We start from the raw sequence: 20,805 nt of genomic DNA on the forward strand, positions 1-20,805 counted from the left end.
TTGTGGGATGTTTTATATGTAGAAATTCATATTTGCAATAAGGGACTTTAGTATGTTGTCGTACAAGTGGCTCTTCCCTTGATTTTGCTCTGCCAATGTGGCTCTTGTGAAAAAAATAGTGAGTATGACTGATAGCTATAGACAATAAACTGCTGGGTCAAGATTACATTATTGTGCAGAAGTAATATTTTTATAGATACTGCACCCATAATAAGTCAATGAAAGAACGGAAGTTATCATAACAATTACAATGATGATACTGAAGTTGAAGTTTTGGCTGGTGAGGTATAAAAGATGGTTGTACGTGGTAGAGATGAATGGCATATTAATAATCTATGTTATGAGCATTGGTTTATTGATATTTGCTTTACTAAGCAATAACCCAAGATAAACCTCCAAATAAGCAGATTGAATTTCAATTCATAAAAAAAATAATGAAGATAAGCTTGTTAGTTTTGTGTTGTTAGTTTGTGCAAAGTTTTGTTTCTTGCTTGGTTTTGCTTTGTTGTTAAGATTGCGAGTGATATAATTAGTTTATTATTGTTACTTATTATGATATTGCTTGGAAATCGAAATAAAATCTTATATAAAAATGTATCTTTGATATACAGAAAAATATTCCTTTTGAGGTGAGATGGAATACTTTTACAACTTTCTGTTTGTGTCGCATGGAAACATTTCTTTTCATTTTGAAGTCGCAGTGTTGGTTTATTTATGTAATACTGTTTTATTAATTATAAATATATTCAGTCAAGTTGAATATATTTGTTGGAGCATATTTGAAAAGAGCCGATGGTGGTGTGAACTTGCGATTACATTCATGTAAAAACACAGTGATGATTTATTTAAAGATACAATAAAGGAGAGGAAAATTTTAAAAAATCATTGAAAGCTAAGAATATCTGTAAGAATTCATAATTACTGACCAGAAATGCACAAACACAAAGTAATAACTAAGATCTAAAAGACAGAATGCCCAGTCATTTTCACATTACTACTATTAAAAACATTAACAATAGAGATACAAATGAAGAGTGTATGCATAGTTAATGTGTCTAACAGCATAAAATACTCGATCAAGTTGGGGATTTAGTTGTGAAGTGGAAAGAGTGTTTAGCATGCCAATTCTGGAAGTATGGCATAAGGGATAATTCCATTCTGATGCTTGAAATCATCTATAATCACTAATCGCTGGTTAACGATGACGAAGAAAGGGTATTGTGGGCCCAGATTTACTAAGCAAGGTAAATTAGCATCTGATTGCACATCATAAATAGTGCTGAGTGTCCCGTTCGGCAGTTGAGCTCGTAAAACTGTGCTGATTTATAAACGCAGGCACAACTAGATCATTTCAATGATGATCAAAGCTAAAGTTAAAACATTCAAAATAAGATACACTCTTTGGCTTTAATCTTTTTTAAAAAAGATTGTTTATCATGTGTACTTTGATAAACTCGTTATGAAACATAACGATTATACAGACAAACTTTTGAACTCACAGCCAGCTGTCAATGCAGCCTACTGTTCACCCCTGGGATATTTTATGGGATTATTCCAGGCAGTGAAGGCATATAGATGTCAACCTGTGGATTCAAATCCCTTGGGACCCTCTGCGTGCAGATGAATATGCAGACAAGTAAACTGCAACTACATAATTAATGGCGAAACAAACAAATTAGAACAAAACATGAAGAGCTGCAAAAGTTTTGGTACAGAACTGCAGGTGTTGCTTAACTACATGTGGTTAGATTCCAGATTCTCCTAAATTTTCTCCAGTGAATTAAAGGCCATATGACATGTTTTTCCTTGTTTTCTGGCTTCTGTGTTAAAATGACATATCATCACCTTAAACATCACCCAAAGCTAAAAACAACAGCAACGAAAAGACACGAAGGCATGGATTAGTATTTTAATGCAAAATGAACTTAATTAATCCAGTAGTCTCGAACTTTCGCTCACAAGACTTTTTTTTAACAACTGTGGCCATTATCACATAATAGTTCCCGGATTTTTGAAGCAAATATAATTATACCGCAAGGAATGAGTGATCAGCCACTACTGCTCAGCACAGCTTACCTAAATACCCAGCAATCTTGGCTCGGTGTAGGCTACACTTAACAAATGACATGAGACCGAAGCTGAAACATCGAGGCTCTTCCAACACTAAAAGGGCATGAGTCTGAACTTCGAGCGGTAAATGAAACTGTTTCAAATGTCAGTGTTGTGATTTGGTGTATGATTGTATTTTAGTAGAAAAGTTATGGGTACACTGAGTCAAAAGTCAGTTAGATGGCTAACAATACTTTGTGTCTACACATTTGTTCACGGTTCTCTCCGGGTACTCCGGCTTCCTCTCACTGTCCAGTTGTTGCCTCTATAACCACTCAGAAACGTGAGTTCAACAAGTGTAGATAGTTTGGATTTAAAAACAACCGCCCCTCCCAACAGAATTAAATGACAGGATATGATCATACCAGGTCCACTTTAAGAATAAAATGGTTGTTTCGACAGCGTCTCCTGATGGTATTCCAAATAACTTTTAAACAAATGGAGAATCTCTACTTTCACACACTCTAACCAGCAATGTTCTGTCTCCTGCATGCAGGAAATGCACCAGCCACGTCAAGCACAAATTTCAAGACATACCTTTTTCTGGCCGTGAAATGTGTCGCACAAAGCTTATTAAATGACTCTGGCTGATAAAATGAAATGCCATGAAAGGGAAGCGTCCATAAATAAATAAGCAGCAGAGCCAGACTAAAAAATTACTTTCAGATTCTAAATTACCAATGTCCCTCTTAATGAATACCAACAATAGCCTTACAATGCCAAATTAATGTTTGAACCAAGCACAAAGTAAATCTGGGCCTTGGATTCTCCCCTCAGTACCAGTGAGAAGTCTCAGTGCTACATTAGAACCAGTGCAATTAAGGTGACGGATGCCTATTCAGAGAAAATTACAACATTTAAAGGAAAGAAAAGCATTAGTTATGATCTTCAAATCTTTTACAGGCAGGAGTGATTTCAGTTTTCAAGTAAAGTAAGATGGAGGGAGCTTGTGGCCACAACAAAAGACGATTTGTTTATCAGCTGCTAAACTGAAACCAGTGACAATAGCCTGCTGAAACTTCATGAATGGGACGTAACATTCATCAGCAGAGGCTCAACTGATTTTACTGTGGCTGCAAACAAAAGATAACTGTGACACTAGCCCATCAGAACCAGGATTAAATATGTGCAGAGCAATTCAGAAGTCAGTTAAAACTGCAGGGACCATGCACCAGACTTCAGCAGGATGTGTTATCCATGCAACAATGGTTAAAAATATTATAATTTATCAAAAATAATTATCATATAAGTCTTGTGTTTTACAGAGGAGGAGTTGAGTGATAACTGGAAAATAATTTTATGAATCTAAAACACTGGATCCAGCACCTCCTCAAAGAGTAATTAGGAAACGGTGGCTGAAGTATGTTTAAAAGAGAAAATCATAACAAATACAACCCAGAGATCAGGAAGACACCTACATATTGCAGTTTTTTGGGGGGTTTGGAACATACAGAACATATTTTTGATTTCTAGAAAAGTAAAATGGTGACATCTTGTCCTGGAGAATAAGCCAAATAAAAGCCATGCACTATGTTTGTCCCTAATGTTGATTGCCTTCCTTCCTTTGTAAATGTCTAAATGCTGAGTTTCTTTTGATCTGGAGCATTGGAGTACATTCTTGGTTTTTCAGCCAAAGGTTCAGTCATACTGTTGTTGATGTCGCCTAATCAATCCTCGTAAAAATGACTGATGCCCACTTTAACTCAGGCAAACATAAAATAAACTGACGTGGCAGTCTGTGATTACTGGAAAAGATGCTTTAGATTTAAAATGATTAAACTTATTTAACATTTCTATAAAAGACCTGCAATTCCGATTTAAGATGTTATTCTTTCAGAAATTGCAGGAGCTGTTTTGAAAGTCGGTATGTTTAAAGCTAATTGTACAAACATACATATCTGATGTGCAAGCACACATCACTTGATTTGCATCCACCTGCACTGTATGAGGGACTTTTGCATGAATATTTCCTCAGCATAGGAACTGCAGCATGAAAAGCGCACACACACATTTGAGAACTCTTGGATTGCCTGCCCCGTTCTCTGCCACACACACACACACACACACACACACACACACACACACACACTTACAGTTTGCCTGTCTTCCTGTTTCAGTCACAGAAACATACATAAACACATAAATATGAAGTGTTTTCTTCAAATATTTTGTTCTGAGAGAATCAGAGAGATCACATTTTCTGAAATAACGTTAATAACATTTCTGTTTTCATCCTTTTTTCCAAATTTTGACACGTGCAAATGAGTAAAGGCCATATTTTTTGTATTTTCACATCAGAATAAAACTCTTCATATCAAGTCGTGCACACACACACACACACACACACACACACACACGTATGTTTAGTCCTTACCTCGACAAATAGGAGCAGGAAAGTCCCAGACGGCAATGTTTCCAGCATTAGTGATGCATGTGAGCGTGGCATGGCCATCTAAGACATAACCAGGGACACAGCTGTACCGTACGCTGTCTCCTACAGCAAAGCGACTGCCACCACTTAGTACTGCTTTAGGTGGGACACCAGGATTCCCACAAGATGTACTGTGGAGTTCTGGAAAGAAGGAAAAAGAAGAAAGGTTTTGTACTAAAAGGTTTAATTATTAACTCAAACTCAGTGGTCATTCTACCAAATGTTCAGTGGGATTTCCAGTTCTTAGGTCTCTCTCTGAGACACTTGGGTCATGTCTCCCTCTCACTCAGGTCTGAGCAAACAGATCTGTATATTTTTTATGCTTTCAGCTTAATTTCCTTCACATTTAGGTGCATAGGTGAACATGTTATGGGATCTGAGTGCTTCCAAAATGCAGGTGGCCCATTGCTAAGTGCTGTGCTTGAATGGCTCTGTTGTATTCACGGATGGAGCATCAGAGCTGCTGCCCATGATACGTTTTCCTCTTTACAGCTCCAGTCTACAGGTTTGCCTTTAAGTACAGTTTGGTCACAAAAGCAAGATACTTGCATCAGACTACTGCATTTTAAATACCTACAAACAGAGCCTTTATTAACCTCCCTGATGCCCTTAGCAAGATTAAGCTAAGGGTCGTACAACATAACCCATGAGCAAAGTAAACCATCTGCCCTCACTATACAGTCACACCAGAATCCCGGTCCACCCACGACAATCCTCCCTCTTTTACACAGTTTTTGCCATCTGTAGGTCCACAAGTGTTCATTCTATAAATATTTATGTAATGGACTCCTAGCTTGGATTAATATTTTCTGGTTACTTACAGAGAAATGTTCATCCTAAGTGTTGAGTAACTCTGCTGAGTTTACGTTTTGAATTCAATATTGTAATCGACAGTCCATTGTTGGTTTTTTTTGTTCAGAATGGTGTAGTGTAGTGTAGTGTAGTCTGAACCATAGAGGTTGCTTCTATAGTGAGTTTGATTTTGTACATGTGAACATGGCAATGAGGGATGCAGTTAGACTACAGAAATATGTGCCGCGAGGTAGCACATCAACATAATGTTACTGCTATTTATGCCGACTCTAGCATTTTTTAATGCATAAAGAAAGAAAACTTTCACTAATGTGCTAGCACAGGTCTATCCACACGTCATCGCATCCTGTTCTGACATCCCGTACAGACCTACCTTAAACCTGTAGTTCTTTAGATTAAATACTGTCGAGCACCTGTAAACATTTGATCGCCCTCAAAAGAGACTAAATGCAGCCTCAGAGGAAGGGAGGCAATTTAAAACGGTTTTCCCTCTAGATGCATTTTACAATGGTAAATTTTGTGCATATATACATACACACAAACAGAGCAGAGAGAGAGTGGAACAGAGAGTGAGGGAGAGAAGAGGAATTACAAGCCATAAACCAAGAAGCAGATGGGAGCACAGGGACCATCTCTTGTCTTATAGTTCGAACTTGATTGATACAACTATGAAACAGTTCAGACACACATAGGGTTGGGAAGATGGGGAGTGGGAACCAGAAGGATGGGGCGAGGGGGAGGCACGAAAACAGAGAGGCAGAAAGGTTAGGGTGGATGCTGTGTTGTGTGTGTGTGTGTGTGTGTGTGAGATAGGATGCCCAACATGATAGATAGAAGTGGAAAACTACTTGGACATGGGGAGTGAGTAAGGTGCAAAGAATTAAAGTAAAAGGAAGAAAGAACAGGACAGAAAGATAACATCAACAGTGGCAGATTATTCTCAGTTTGCTCCTAAATAGCAGAAGGAGGCAGAGCTGCACATTTTGCTCAAGATGACAGCAGAAGGCTGAAACTTGCATACATAAAATAGAAATCTGGATTACAGCTATGGAATTATTACATAAAGCTAAATGTTTAATTATCCTTAACAAAGCAGGCAGATTTGATGTTAGCAAATTAACCAATTGAGTAACTGTCAGAATGGTTGGCTGCGTAATACATTTATTAAATTACTTAAATGTCATACCTTCTTCAATTACACTTCTGTTCCTCTCTTTTCCCTCTGTGTCTATATCTCTACTGGCTTGAAATATTACAGTAGGACAATGAAGCTTTTTGCATTTTGCAAATACAAAGCCTTATTATTTCCTTTTCGTAAAACTTTGATGTACTAGGCTCCTCCTTGAATGACCCAATATCCACAAGCTTGTTATTACAAGAACAGAAAAAAAAACGTTGTGTTTAAATGAGTGTTCATTGCAAAGGACAAGAGAAAAAACAAAACACTTATGCACTCCTCATGTGCTGAAATGACCATCTGTAAGGTCTTAGTTTGAGGTATTTTTTTTTGGTGCTCAGAAAGCAAAAAACCAGAGAAGCAAACCATTTTCCTAAAGACCCTCACAGAAATCCCTCCAGCCGCCATCTTGCTTATCTGTGAGAAACACTCACTGGCAAGATACACTTGGACCCCAGCACATGTGGGCATCCACACACACACACACACATACACATACATACACACAACCAGGATCATCCATCACTGTGGCGACCCCCTGTGCTGTATTGTGATTGGATGTGAGCTTGGCCCAGTGTTGTGACCCGTTGGCCTATCGATTTAACAAGTCAGCGCGAACCCACTCAGTGTCAAGATGCCTGTTGTTCAGTGTCCGATCAGGTACACATTTACTCTCACCGACACACACACACACATGCACTTTTTTTGTTTGTTTGTTTCTTCTTCATGCAATATTTCCACATTTACTGCCTTTTATTTAAGCCCCTTTCCCAAAAAAACATGAATACTCACCAATATCTGTTTTTTGTCTTGACTTAGAAAGTTTATAATCAGAGTTTGTTTCAGCAGTGATGGAAACATGGCACCTGGGTGGACAGGTTTTTGAGGAGCATTCTACACTCTGAGCTTCAAGATTTTGGAATGTGTCGTACACTTAGGGTAATCATGCTCCTATTGGCAGTTGGAAAGGGACAGATAAAATGATTTTTAGCAATAGTATCCGTGTTTTAAAAACAAACATACCAGCTCATATTTTGGTGTAAAGGTCTCAGTGTCTCATCCTTCCATAGTCTCCGAAATGACATCCCTCCCCTCTGCTTTCTCCTCAAGTGAAAATTTTATGGTAAGTCCGCTCAGTGCATCAACCTTTCAGTCCCCCTCCAACTTTATCTCTCCAACTATATCAAGCTTTCTGTCTATCCCCTCAATCCTTCCTTCTTTGTCAGTCTAGTTTATTGTGAACATCACACAGTTTCATTACAATAGTTTATTCAGTATCCAAGAGCTACACTGCACTCCTTTCCATGGTTTATTGTTGCGTGCCTTCTCTTATTTATTTCCCCATACCTGCACTTCTTCCTCAACTTACATCTCTCTTTTATCCATCTATCTCTACCTCTCTTTCCCCATCTCATTCTCTCCCCAGTTTACCATAACCATGATTTCAGTCTCAGTTGCTTCATTACAAGCTGCTGCTTTTATGGGCCATCTGTAGGACTATCTGCATTTGTCACTCACACACATAAACACCCCGGCATACCGGGCCACATAAAGTCTTGCATGCAAAAGAGACACCGCAGCCACTCTTTTCTATCACACACCCTCTCACACAAAACCATTTTACCTGACTTTTATTTCTCCCTGGATAAGATATTAAATCCGACTCCAGGTACAAGAAGCAGAAGTGAGAAGGGAAGAGGTGAGAGTGAAAAGTGAGAGTAAAGTACCAGAAAAAAAAAAAGGCGGGGAGAATTCTGCCTCGCTTTCAGCATTTTTAGTGAGACAGATGACAAGGAAGGCTGGAGAAATGGAGAGGGGGAGTGAAGGACAGTGAAGACAGACAGAGAGCCGGATAAAGAACGTAAAGACGCATCGAAGGAGGGCGATGATTCACTGAGTCTGGAGGGTTTACACCTCAGTCAGCAATAACTTTTAGAAAAGATTAACCGAGTTTTACACATGAACAGAATAGATGCCGAAATGCTTGAATACACAGCCCAGTGTCTGTCACAGGAAACCATTTATATGGATTTTCTGTGACTAAACCTGAAAAACAGAAAAAAATGGTATTCACAAATTCATTCCAAGACATATACCATAAAAATCCAAGGTTTATAGGGACTATAATAGAAATGGACTGAGTTCTGTAACAAACAGATACGTGTTCTCTGGCTCCTAAATCTATAAAAGGTTTCACTCGCTGTCAACCTGTCAGTTTGATTTATTTAAGGCTTTGACCAACTCTTTATGGACTTGTGAAGGACTTGTGCTATAAAAAAAAAAGATTTTGTTGAGCGAGTTAATGAGGTTTTATGACCTAAGCTGCAAGTTACCCGGCCAACATAGTACACAAAAATACGGATGCAGTTTCACAACGACTTTAGAAAGACTCGACACATTGCAAATGAAGAAAACAAGTTAAAACATTAGGCAAAACTCAAGCAATGCATGCACAGATCCTAATCTATTTCATTTTAAAACAAGTGTGCCATAAAGAGCAGAACACATGTACATGAAGGAAAAAAAGAAAGACATTTGAAAAAATGTTTGATTTTTTTTGGATGTCAAAAAAAGATGAATTAAATGAAAAGTGTTGAATTGGCTGAATTGGCTTTTTTTTTACCCCAGAAGTACATGAAGTTACCACTGCTTTTTATCAGTATGTGCGCTTATCTTACCAGTCCGTTAACTTTGTTACAAGAGTGATGACACCTGTCCCTCGATGACACCCCACTTTAGTTAAAAGGTTCAAATGACTGCAGAAATTGACTCTGTTGTTTTTCAGCCAGTATCATTTACATTTTAGATATTTTTTTCCCAAACCTATCCTGCAAAAAATTGTTTCCATGGACACAAGACTTTGGATTTAGTCTGTTTGTGCATGCTTTTGAGCGAACACCTCCGCTGCTGAAGCAGAGAGTAAGTTGCTGACTCAAATGGAGGACTCTGAGCATCTCAAGGTCTTCTTCATGAGCCCGGATGGAAGGGAGCAGGAGATGAACAGGTGCATCGGGGCAGCATCTGCAGTGATGTGGACACTGCACTGTTCTATCATGGTGAAGAAAGAGCTGAGCTGTAACGTGAAAAGATGTCGATTTACTCGTTAATCTATGGTTCAACCTTCACCTATGGTGACCAACTATGGGCAGTGGACAAAAGAATGAGATTGTGAATACAAGTGTCGAAAATGAGCTTCCACTGGAGGGTTTCTGCCATCTGGGACAGGCTCAGTATAGTTACAGCTCATCCACTACATAAGAAGCCATTTGAGGTGGTTCTTTTACAGGGTGCCCTCAAGACGTTACTCAGGGGAGGTGTTCCTGCTCCGTTCCACTGGGAGGATGCCTTGAGGACTCGTTGGAGAAATGATATGTCTTAACTTGGGAGAGAGAGTTTGGTGATCCCTGTTCTGTTCTGTTCTGTTCAGTCCGGTCCGGTCCGGAATAAGCTGGCTGGATGCTTGAACTGGAACTCTCCTATCCAGTGCCGCTGACAAACCCATTTTATTTGAATTTTTTTATGTTTTGTAAATGCGGATGGTAATGTGTGTATGTTTCATGTTAGACACCTTTCTGTAAAATATTCACACATATTGTGTGGGCAAAAAAGGCTGCCAATAGTAGTTCCAGGACAGAGGTGTTTTACATCACTATACACTACACGGACACTGATGGATGCTGAGCAAATCATACCGAAGTCAGACAAGCGTATAACAATACTGAAATACATCTCCTTGTTTAATTTCAACCCACAGTACTCCTAAATATGTGCACACGAAAAAGTGAATAAAGTGTTTTCAGCCTGACATTAGCATTCTTACTCTATGTAGCATGGCAAAATGAAATTGGCAGCTTGCTGCTTCCACTGATAGATTATTATTACTTACTTAACGAGAAGCCTCGCTGGAATAAATGTCATTTGGAATTAGAGGTGAACTGATAAGGAAAAACTTAAGGGTATTTTCTATGATATCTTGACATAATCAAGCAGAGATGGGTGATTTGAAAGGGAAAAAGGCTAAAACAGCTGTCTTTTGATCTAGTAGTTACTGCACAACCACACTATTAGATTTTCCCAGTCAGATAGTGGAGCCCCATGCAGTTGGAAATGTATTGCAATATATACACAGAAAATGTATTCACTTAAATATTATAATGTGGGTTAGAATTCCACCAAAGTGTGAAAGACACGCACAAGTCTACCACTAGATATCCTGGGACTGCCCTGTTTTGCTTTGCCTTGAAATGCAACACAGGCAGTCGCCCAACCTTAGCATGGCTGCTCGAAGACCCTCACAGACCAGCTGTCAGGAATGTCGGTAGCACTGGAGAACATCTTATTGGATTCCATTAATATTTGTTGTAAAGTCTTGGCATAATGAATAAGCACCATTAGATCCCCTAACTTCAAAGTTAACATAAACTTAACTCCTTGCGTTACGTTTTGATGCATGAAGCTAAAATGCTTAAAGGTCTAAACGCATAAAACAATCCACACGGTGGTTTCAACTAAAATGTAGGTTTTTCATTTTCCAAAAGACATTGAGATATTGAGGAACTCTTAAAATCAATGAATATTGAACTGACCGTACACAAACATAACTTCATTTTACGAATACGGTCGACTGTTTTTAGCTTAGTTGTTCTGGTTGTTCAGGAAAAGGAAAGAGAAAACCAACAACAAAAACAAATCCATGGTGCATATGTGTACTGTTCATGCTTACCGCTGAACATGGAGTTGATGAAAAGCTGCATCTATTTCCAAGCAGAGAACATGCACCAGGTGAGAGAGGCAATGAATGAAGGTCACCACACACTTGATGACGAAACAAATTTGGAGAACTTCGAGTTTTCCACGTTAAACTCAGCTAAAGCCTCGAAGTGGTTTAATTGGTTACACAGATGTTATATTAACACTGAAATGACAAGCAAAGCATTCTTGCGCCCATTTCACTCAACTATAATCTGCAATAGTGCCAGTGGACTATTTTGTTCTCCATTGTATGAAAGTTACCGCAGAGCTGCCAGGCAACTGTCATACTGTGATTCGAGATATCTCCTCCCATTCTAACTATGACAGCTCAACAACCACATATAATATGGAATTATTATACATGGTTGGGCATGTTTTAATCTGAAAAGATGAATGCCGTGATGAGAAATCCACCATTTGGAAATAGTGACACATTTCTCTGCAAATGCATTTACAGCATGAAAGGTAAAATTCTGCTGAAAAGTCTATGAAGGATTAGGCTTAGCAGATGCTGAGAAAAAAGAGAATGTGATAAGGAAGAGAGAATGAAAGGTTTTATCCTCTGGGTGACACACATACTCACATAAAAAAGTAGAAAATTGGGGACCTGTATTGAATGCTAAAACCAGAGCTTTGGAACTTCAACATGTTGCTTTCTATTTCACTTAAAGAGTGTGACAGAGATGAACAAAAAAGGGCAAGTGGAGTCCAAACGTGGTCGCTGCGAGAGGAGAGAAGAGCAAAATCCCCTTTGTTGATGAGCACGTTGTTCCTGAACACTTGCTCGACGTGGACATCAATAAGGAGTAAGAGCAAGAGGGCCGGCAAGATAATGCAAGTGATAAAGCTCACTGCTATGCAGTAGTTCTAGCCTCCTCCGACTATCAGCAGTCCAGTAAGAGGAACAGCAGGGGATAGGATGACTGACTCTATTCCAGACAAAGACCATTTGAGTCTCCAGTCAACTCCCTGCAGACAAGCACGGCAGAAAGATTAGCTAAACATTCAAAAGTTATTCCTTTTTTCTATTTTCCATTTATATCCAGACATAAAGAACCATCTTTAAATGAATAAATATTACAGACTTACAGAGGCACAAAAACATCTCAACTCTCAGCTCAAAGAGAATGGTCTACATGATATAGCACCTTTGATCAGATAAAGCTTCCACTTTACAGAGACTATGCAAAGTCTACTTCAGCTCAAACCATAGCCAAACAAAAATGGCTGATTGTATCATCTTGGTTACACATTTTTATTCAAATGAGGTTTATATGTGCAGTTTTAAACTCATCAGTAATGGAAAAGATTGAGACCAAAGTACCTAAAACAATCCGCCTCTGCAGTGTAAGGATAATGGCCATGTTCCACCCCAACAGATCACAACGGGGGATGCATTTAGGGTAGTTGTCTTTATACGTCGTCCCAATCCTGCACCTATCATCCACTTCAGCTGTGATAATAGGAGCACTTAAAAGTCAAAGTTCCAAACTACTGATGGAACACTGAACGTGGTTAAGTTGTAAACTTGATAATGGTAACACAAACAAAGTGCACTATGGAGCAAGCCTTGGAGGTTTGTTTAGGTTGGGATAGGGATGTTTCTGATGAGTTTTTTGGAGGAGGACTGATTTCTTTTCGTCGATTGACTCAAGAGAAGAAGCATTGTATGAAGAGGGAAACATTGCTCTCGACAAGTAAGCATTTTTCTTAATGTTATTTTTATTTCATTGTTATTTTACTCACATGCACAGCTCAACCTTTCTAGTTTTTTAAATAAATCTATTTTCTTTATATTTTTCCCTTTGTTTTTATATAATAGACCCTCCGAGGATGATTCTGACAGGACTGAGTCCCCTGGACCGTTTCACGCCAGTCATCAGAGACCTGTGCACATGTCAGGGCACAGCACCGCTGGACGCTTGAGGTGCAGACACTGCCAGACCAAGACTCGTGTGAAGTGTACCACATGCGATGTGTCCCTGTGCTTTGTGCCTGGTCGAGATTGCTACAACTATTGGCATGTTGCCAACAGCAAGTAATGTAAAACGTGTAAAAAAAAAAAAAAACAGAATAGCAGCATTTTCTCCAAAGTGTGGTACTATGGTTTCCATGGGTCTCCAAATGGCACACTTTTGGCACGCCTGGTCATATCCTTAGAAAAACCTGTGTAAAATCTTTTGTTGTATTACAATTAAATTTGAAGTAGGACTAGGTAAGACTTCAGGTTATAGTCCCAATTGTATTTTCCAGTCTGCAGCTCCATGCTAAAGTCACTTTGAAGAAAAATTAGGCGGGGATAAAAAAAATCCTTCTTTTTCAGTGTATTCAAGCTCATATTACTCTGTAACAGTAGTACTTACAAAGATTCAGATTCAAAGGTTCTCTTTCAAAAGAGACCTCAACCATGCCTCTACTCCAAATGGTTAAAGATCAGCTTTAAATTTACTTTGGGTATGCTTTTTTTTTTTGCATTTTTTTTGCAGGAAATTTAAGGGGTTATAATATAATACCAGAATCCATTGGTTCCTTAATTGACTACTAAGGGGCAAAGCCAGAGCTGTATTAGGTCGTAATTATGACAAGCACTATATAGCAATAAAAGGTCAAATTTAAAATAAGTTTGACAGAAAATTGTGTGCGTTCGTGTGTGCATGAGCGTGAAGGACGTCAAAAAAGTTGGTTTTTTTGTGTGTTTTGTCGCCAACTTTAGCAGGCTAATTGGGAACAGACAACTTGCAAAAGAGCATAACTGGTCATTTCAGAATACACTGCCGTGCCAAAAAAAAGAAGTCACACGCTCACATTTGCAGTTGCATCATTTTGAACTCATGCAATGTCACAACATTTATTTCTGTCGAAAGTTGTCGCTCATTTAAGTTTCGGGTTAAGTTTTCTCCGGCACATCTCAAAGATTCTTAAAGGAGTCACGGTCATGTGGACCCTGTGGTGGCCGACACACGTGTCAAAATGATATCTCATTCTTCCTGAATAACTTTTTCAGAATGTGGGATAAATGGGAAAAAACTATTATATTAAACTATCATAAAACTGTAAAAATATTCAGGTTTTTCACGCAGATCACTCAAGATTTAGTTCAGACGACATTTCTTCCTCGTTACTGAATGGAACATTTGTTTGGCAAAGAGCATTTAAAATTACTGCCCAATCACATTTATGTATGTTGTATATCATGGATATTATGTATGTTTGTTTTGGCCTTTATGGCACCTCATAAAGAGACAAGGAGTATAATTAACTTCAAGTCTAAATCATTCACCCAGATGCACATACACACACACCAGCACAAATTACACTTGCATTCCCCTTTAGAAACCACTTTTTATTGGTAGCTGTTGGCGTAACTGTAAGTGATTAAGATAAATTCTGAAACAATTTATGGTGGGAAAAGAGACTAAGAGGCAGCAAAATGTGTTCAATTCAGAAAGATACAGACAGCTTCTAAGGGAGAGTTAAAATGGGATAAACTTAGACCCCCCCAAATAGAGTAATGGTCATTCAATGCTTTAGATCCGGTATTAAATAATGAACTTGGACAAAGTCGCGGGCCAGCCTTGATATTTATTAAATGTCTACAATTGAGGAAGTTTTTCCCTCTCTTCAGATACAACGAAGAACCTTTTCATATGGAAACAAACTTAAGTATTGCTTAAACATTGAATTTGGAAATTTGAGATTTCAATTGAAACCTTTTATCACAGGCTCAGTAATAATAATAATAAAACCAATTTTTTTTGGGAACAGATATTCTGCCTCCCACCTCTTTCCCAAGCTCCTTTTTCCCACCTTTCGTTTCGGCCATTTTTGGGAGGGGTGGCCCGATGCGGTTGGTAGCTAATGAAGGTTGCTAATGAATATTCACAGAGGAGGGGCGCTTGTAGAGCATTCTGGGATTTGTAGTATTAGCGGTGCATGCGCTGTCTACCGGCCGACCAGCTCTTGTAGACATTTGGTATTACCTCGCTGGCCAAATATAATTACACTGCAGGCCTGAGTTTGACATCTATACTTTCAATCAGCAACTATGAAGTATCAGTTAATACATGCTGTTGTTAATGATAGTAGCTTCTAGAGAAGATCAAACATTATGGGCTCAGAGCTGAAGACAACTAATGTCTCTCTTGGTTTATTACACACTACAGTACAGAAAAGTTCTGTCTCACCTCTCTCTATCTCTCTCACACACACACACACACACACACACACACCCCCTCCACAAACACCGTCTTGGTGGTGAGATGATGCTGGATTTGAACAATAATCTTTTGCATTTAAAAGAATCATGAAGCAACTCAACCTACTTGTGTGCAGCTCTGACACAGATTTTTCTTTTGGAAGAAATGATTTATGGAGTAAATCAGACAAACAGTTCATTGGAAAAGGTGGATGACAAACTGGAGCAGGAAGATATTACTTGTGATAAAAATATATGGTCTACATGGTCTCTCTTGGACCACTACTTACAGCCAAATAACAAATATAAAATGATTTGACAGACACAAGTAAAAAGAAAAGGATTTTAATTGTCTTCACTGACCATTGATTTAATGCATTAGCGACGGTTCAGGGTGTCAAGATTGAGTATAAAAAGAACATCCAACAAAGGTTTGATCTCTCCTGGTGAAGATTGGTTGTGACTCTCTACTTGTGCCCAAATCTGTCAGAAAATCAATGAATGGTTTAAAAATAAAGGGCTCTCCAATGCAAAACTGAAAATATCTTTCAATAGCTACAGTGCATAATGCTGCGTAAAGATTCAGGGATGATCTGGGCCAAATACCACTTTTAAACGCGTGGTTGTGCTGCTTGAGAAAACATCATGCTACCGTAATAAATAAAGCCATATGGGCTCAGGAGTACCTTAGAAAACCATTGTTTCTCAACACCTAGCCTAAAACTGAACACAAAGCACCTGTCCAACAAGATTCATTGGGGGAAAAGCAGCTGAAACTTGCACTCATCCACACCGTTGTCAGTGAAAGGTGCAAATACCAGCATCTGGGATGATGATATTTGTGTGCATCAGCACTGTTGTACAATGTGTCTCCTCGTGAAAACAAATGGCATTAAGAGGAAAATGGAACAACGATGACCAGGGACCATTGAGCAGCTGTGCTCTTGTATTCAGCAGGAATGGACCTCTCACAAAACTGCAAATAGCCGTGTCTTCAGTTCCCAAATGATTAAAAAGCGTAATTAAAAGAAAAGGCGATGCAACACAATGGTAAACATCTCTTTATCCTGGCTTTGTCACTGGTATCAAATTCTATAAATGTTTATATTTGCTGAGTTATCTGAAGAGTTCATCAGTAAAAACACTGAAGATCATTTCCGTTGTGATTGGGACCGTTTTAAAAGTGGAAAAAAAATAAACAAATGATAGATTTAAGTTTTTTCAAATAAAACAACTTCCTAACTTTTCCTTGAAAGGGGGTTTGTGCATCACTTTAGAAATCGCTATGCATGCGAAGTTATGGAATCACCGGAACCAATCAGGACTCAGTTTAATCTTAATGTAATGAAGCAAGAATTCTGGCTCTTTGAAATTAACTGTAGATGACTGCAAGCTTTCATGTGACCGAGATACACTATTAGACTCGGCCAAGTGAAGATGCAATATAATGTGTCAGAGCGAAACAAGTCAATCATCAGGGAGGAAGACAATAACCCTGTCCTCACAATTATCTCATCATTGTGGATGAAATGTCCAACTATGAATGTTAGTTGAAAAGATGTACTTAGTTTTTTTCAAGCCATGCAATTTCCCCATATGTAATTGAAAGAGCAGATAATGACGCCAGTCTGACTGCTCTCAAAGCAACGTGGAGATGTCAATTATAAGGCTCCTTCCCTGCACTTTGCACGTGTGTGAGTGTGTGTGAGCACACTCCCGTGTCACTGTGTGCGTGTCACTGCACGTACATACAAGTATAACGTGTGTGTTTTGTGGCTGTGAAGGTGTCTGTGTGGGTATAGCTCCTTGATGCAGTGATCAATGTTTCTCTGAGGCCCAGCTCAATAAAACTTTAGATTTCCCCCTGAAGACATCCTGCCAACAGAACTTCATTAGACCCGCACGCATGCATTCAAAGAAAAACAAAAAATACCCCACACCCCATCTTCTCTCACTAATTGTCGTGTGTCTACAGGCTGTAACCATCATGATAGGTCATAAAAGCCTTTATTTTTTTTTTGGCGAAGGCCTTTTCTGCACAATCCACAGCAGCACTAAACAGTATTACAGCATTACAGGTGTCGTAAGAATGGACACGTTTGATATTAAACGGATGAACACGAAACTTGGAGTTTCAGGAGTTCCAATCTTTGATGTGCTCTGTGCTGAGGAATACGATTAGTTACATTATCTTTGTCTCCAGCAAGGTGATTATTCACTTCACTGGAGTTTTCTAAACTGTGTATGCTAGAGAGACTGATGTTCATCATGTTTGCTGTATGACTCTAAAGATTAGACACACAGAGGTGGAACTATTTGCAATTCCTCAAATGCTTGAAGACAAGCTTGTTTGTGTTATCAAAAGCATATCAATAAGCTCAGACTTGTTAGTACTTCCATCAGGGGGCTTCACTGCTTTTAGTCACACTCCTTATTTCACACATTCATCTTTGCCTCCTGCTTTGTTGCCTCTCTTCTTCTCTTATCTCTTCCCACAGCCACCCATCTCCTTACTATTAATTAAAACGCTGTTGTACGAGTGTGTGTGTGTGTGTGTGTGTGTGTGTGTGTGTGTGTGTGTGCTACCTCTCGCGTGCACATCAGGCTTCACTATTAATTAAAGGTGTGAATGCTAATTGGTCAGATCGATAACAGGTCGTTAGGCCTCGGGGTCGACAGCCAATAGGAAATCGTTATGTGTCTGACATCACTGTCATTTTGCTAAGGCTGCACTGCACCGTCTGTGACACATGCATACACACGCATTCACACCTGCGCTTACCACACACACGCAGATCTGAATTTACACTCGCGGTTCAGTCTTCTGGAAAGATGGGTTCACTTCAAAGAGCGGGAAAGAGACAGAAAGAGAGGTTGGAAACTGAAGAGTTAGCAAGACAGAGGTAGAAAACTGGCACAGGAGATAGAATCTCACGCTACGTCCCCAAAACTAAATCAATATCCATTAAGGAGAGCAACAGTAAGAAAGGCATTTTCAAAAAGGAAATAGATGCCTTAGTCGTCACTGAATACAACTGAGTAAACAAGTGTGTTGTCTCTGAGGTGCTGTTTACACATACCCGGGTATTTTGATAAACGCATATTTTCTAACCTTCGTTTGCAAAAATAACTAGGTGCACACAGCCCCGTTTTTAAAAAAAACACGTCTACATTGATCAGCATAAATACGCTATCAAGAGCTGTTAAATTACGCCAAGCCTGACGGTGGCAGTGTTAGAACAATGAGAATTCCACACAAGCCAATCAGAAGCCTAATAGAGAACCGCCTACAGGAAGAACTTCGAAAAAATGTATTTCGTTGTTCCTATGTTTCCCAAACGTATTATGTGAGGTACTGGAACAGTTCTTCACACAGCAGTGATTTCCAGGCATGTTCTTGCAATTCCGGACTGTTTAAACTTACTGATTTAAAAACACACGCGTACACTGTAAATGAACGGAGAGAATGGTGTTTTCACGCTAGCATCCTGCCAACATGGCGGATAGGGGCGGGGCTCTGTACTATGACGACAACTCCTCATTCTCAATTGCCCAAAACTCCGTTTTTGTCTCTTTCAACCAGTTTACACACAAACGCTAAACAGAGTTTTTAAAAAATCTCCACTTTTGCCGGAGTTTTTTTTATGCCTCGTTTTCGGAGGAAAAAACTCCGTTTGTGTATAAACGAAAGGCACAAACGAAGGGAAAGGTCTTCGTTTATCAAAATACCCGGGTATGTGTAAACAGCACCTGAATGTCTGTGCTGATAACAGGTCAACCTCTCTCTCCCCAACCACATTTACATAATTCCTTTTCAAATCTCCTCTTTTGTCTTTCAGTTAATCTTCTATTATTTGTCATTGCTTCGGTCGCATAGAGTTTTGACCTTTGTATTAAACAGCTCTATACTTCTACCAAACTATTTGCAGAGATTCACAATCAATGTTTCCACAGCTACGAAAATAAACATACGTAATTTGTCTGATTGGCTTCTAAGCTACACACTTGACCCTAAGTTAGGATAACTGGAGAGAATACTGTCAAAGAGTGGTTGTGATTTTTGCTTTAAGCTATCGGTAATATTAAAACTTCATGCAGTTGTAATGATCATCCTGAAATTTCGAACAAATCTAAATGCGTTGTAAAGAGCTTTGCCATCTCTAGAGATCTCTAGCAGGGCCGTGTGTCGTCAAGTTCTTATACCTCTAATACCTTCAGACAGACCTTTCGCTTGTCCTCAAACAATCTGACACCAAGTGAGCAGACAGCAAAGGGAGGCTGTGCAAGGTTAATGGTGCTAAGTGGTGTATGAAACATTAACTGGTAACCCATGTACAGATTATTGCCTCTGGAGACAGTCATCGGGAGTGTGCGCATCTAGTGAATGACAACTTCCGCCACACTGTGCATACTTAATAAAGCCATGCAGACTAAGTTTTCAAGTGAGGGTGCGTTTTTGAGAGAAAGAGGGAATCATCACTGTGCTGCGATATCATCTGTGAGCATTGCTGCTGTAGGTTTGTGCAGGTGGGGGCCATCATGTGTGCGACATCTAATAGCTGTGGTTACTGCAGCATGACTCATTAAATTTAGCAACAGGAGACCCCCTGGAAAGTTGACTGACGGCTACTGGGGCACTTATGAACACACACACACACAAACTAACACCTACACTGACACATACAGTATAATTGAAACAACATGGTGACGGTTTAGTAATTATCCTTTATTTCCTAACTTGTGTCAAAAATGTCATCATGTGGCTTATCGATTAAACTAAGCCATTATTTATATATTTAAGGAAGATTAAGTAATAAATTAATGCCTTAAGACATATTTTACACTCATTTTCAACATCAATAAGGGTTAGGGGTCCTTTGTCTTTGGGAGACGAGCTGCAACAGATGTGATGATTAACTTTCCCACCTCACATTTGTCTCCATCCACAAGTTCACATATAGAAACCATGAAGATGAGGTTTTCAAATGATTTGTCTTAAAATGATATCAAAGTGGTGTCAGCCTTGATTAAGACATTAACATCAGGCCTCTGTCATGTTTCACTTGTTTCAAACTGTATCAGCTGTCCCTTTGTCTTCTTCTTCTTCGTCCCTCGTCACCAGCATCTTCTCCGTCATCCCCAGTCTTTGAACTGTTAGTGCAGTGAAATCAAACATCAACCAGAACCCAGCAAGAGGTCCCTCTGCGCTGCACTTCTACATTTCCCTCACAGCACATGACGTCATTGTCTTTGCTCGTGTTTTATGATGCTCTGTGTAACAGTGTGCATTTGGGGATGCACAATCCCCAGGGATTCAGTTTGTAAATA

The 20,805-nt window shown here is 39.2% G+C and overlaps 1 protein-coding gene across 3 annotated transcripts in view; it reads right to left on the bottom strand.

Moving 5' to 3' along the window:
• The window catches only part of LOC142367128 (CUB and sushi domain-containing protein 3-like), a 373,180-nt gene that overhangs the window by 205,952 nt on the left and 146,423 nt on the right, over positions 1 to 20,805 (bottom strand). For all 3 annotated transcript variants that reach the window (XM_075449071.1, XM_075449070.1, XM_075449069.1), the window contains exon 5: positions 4,484 to 4,681. In XM_075449071.1, the coding sequence (XP_075305186.1) occupies positions 4,484 to 4,681 (198 nt within the window). The remainder of the gene's footprint in view (positions 1 to 4,483; positions 4,682 to 20,805) is intronic.

The sequence above is a fragment of the Odontesthes bonariensis genome, chromosome 18 (assembly GCF_027942865.1).
Source record: "Odontesthes bonariensis isolate fOdoBon6 chromosome 18, fOdoBon6.hap1, whole genome shotgun sequence".
In the NCBI taxonomy this organism is placed as follows: Eukaryota; Metazoa; Chordata; class Actinopteri; order Atheriniformes; family Atherinopsidae; genus Odontesthes; species Odontesthes bonariensis.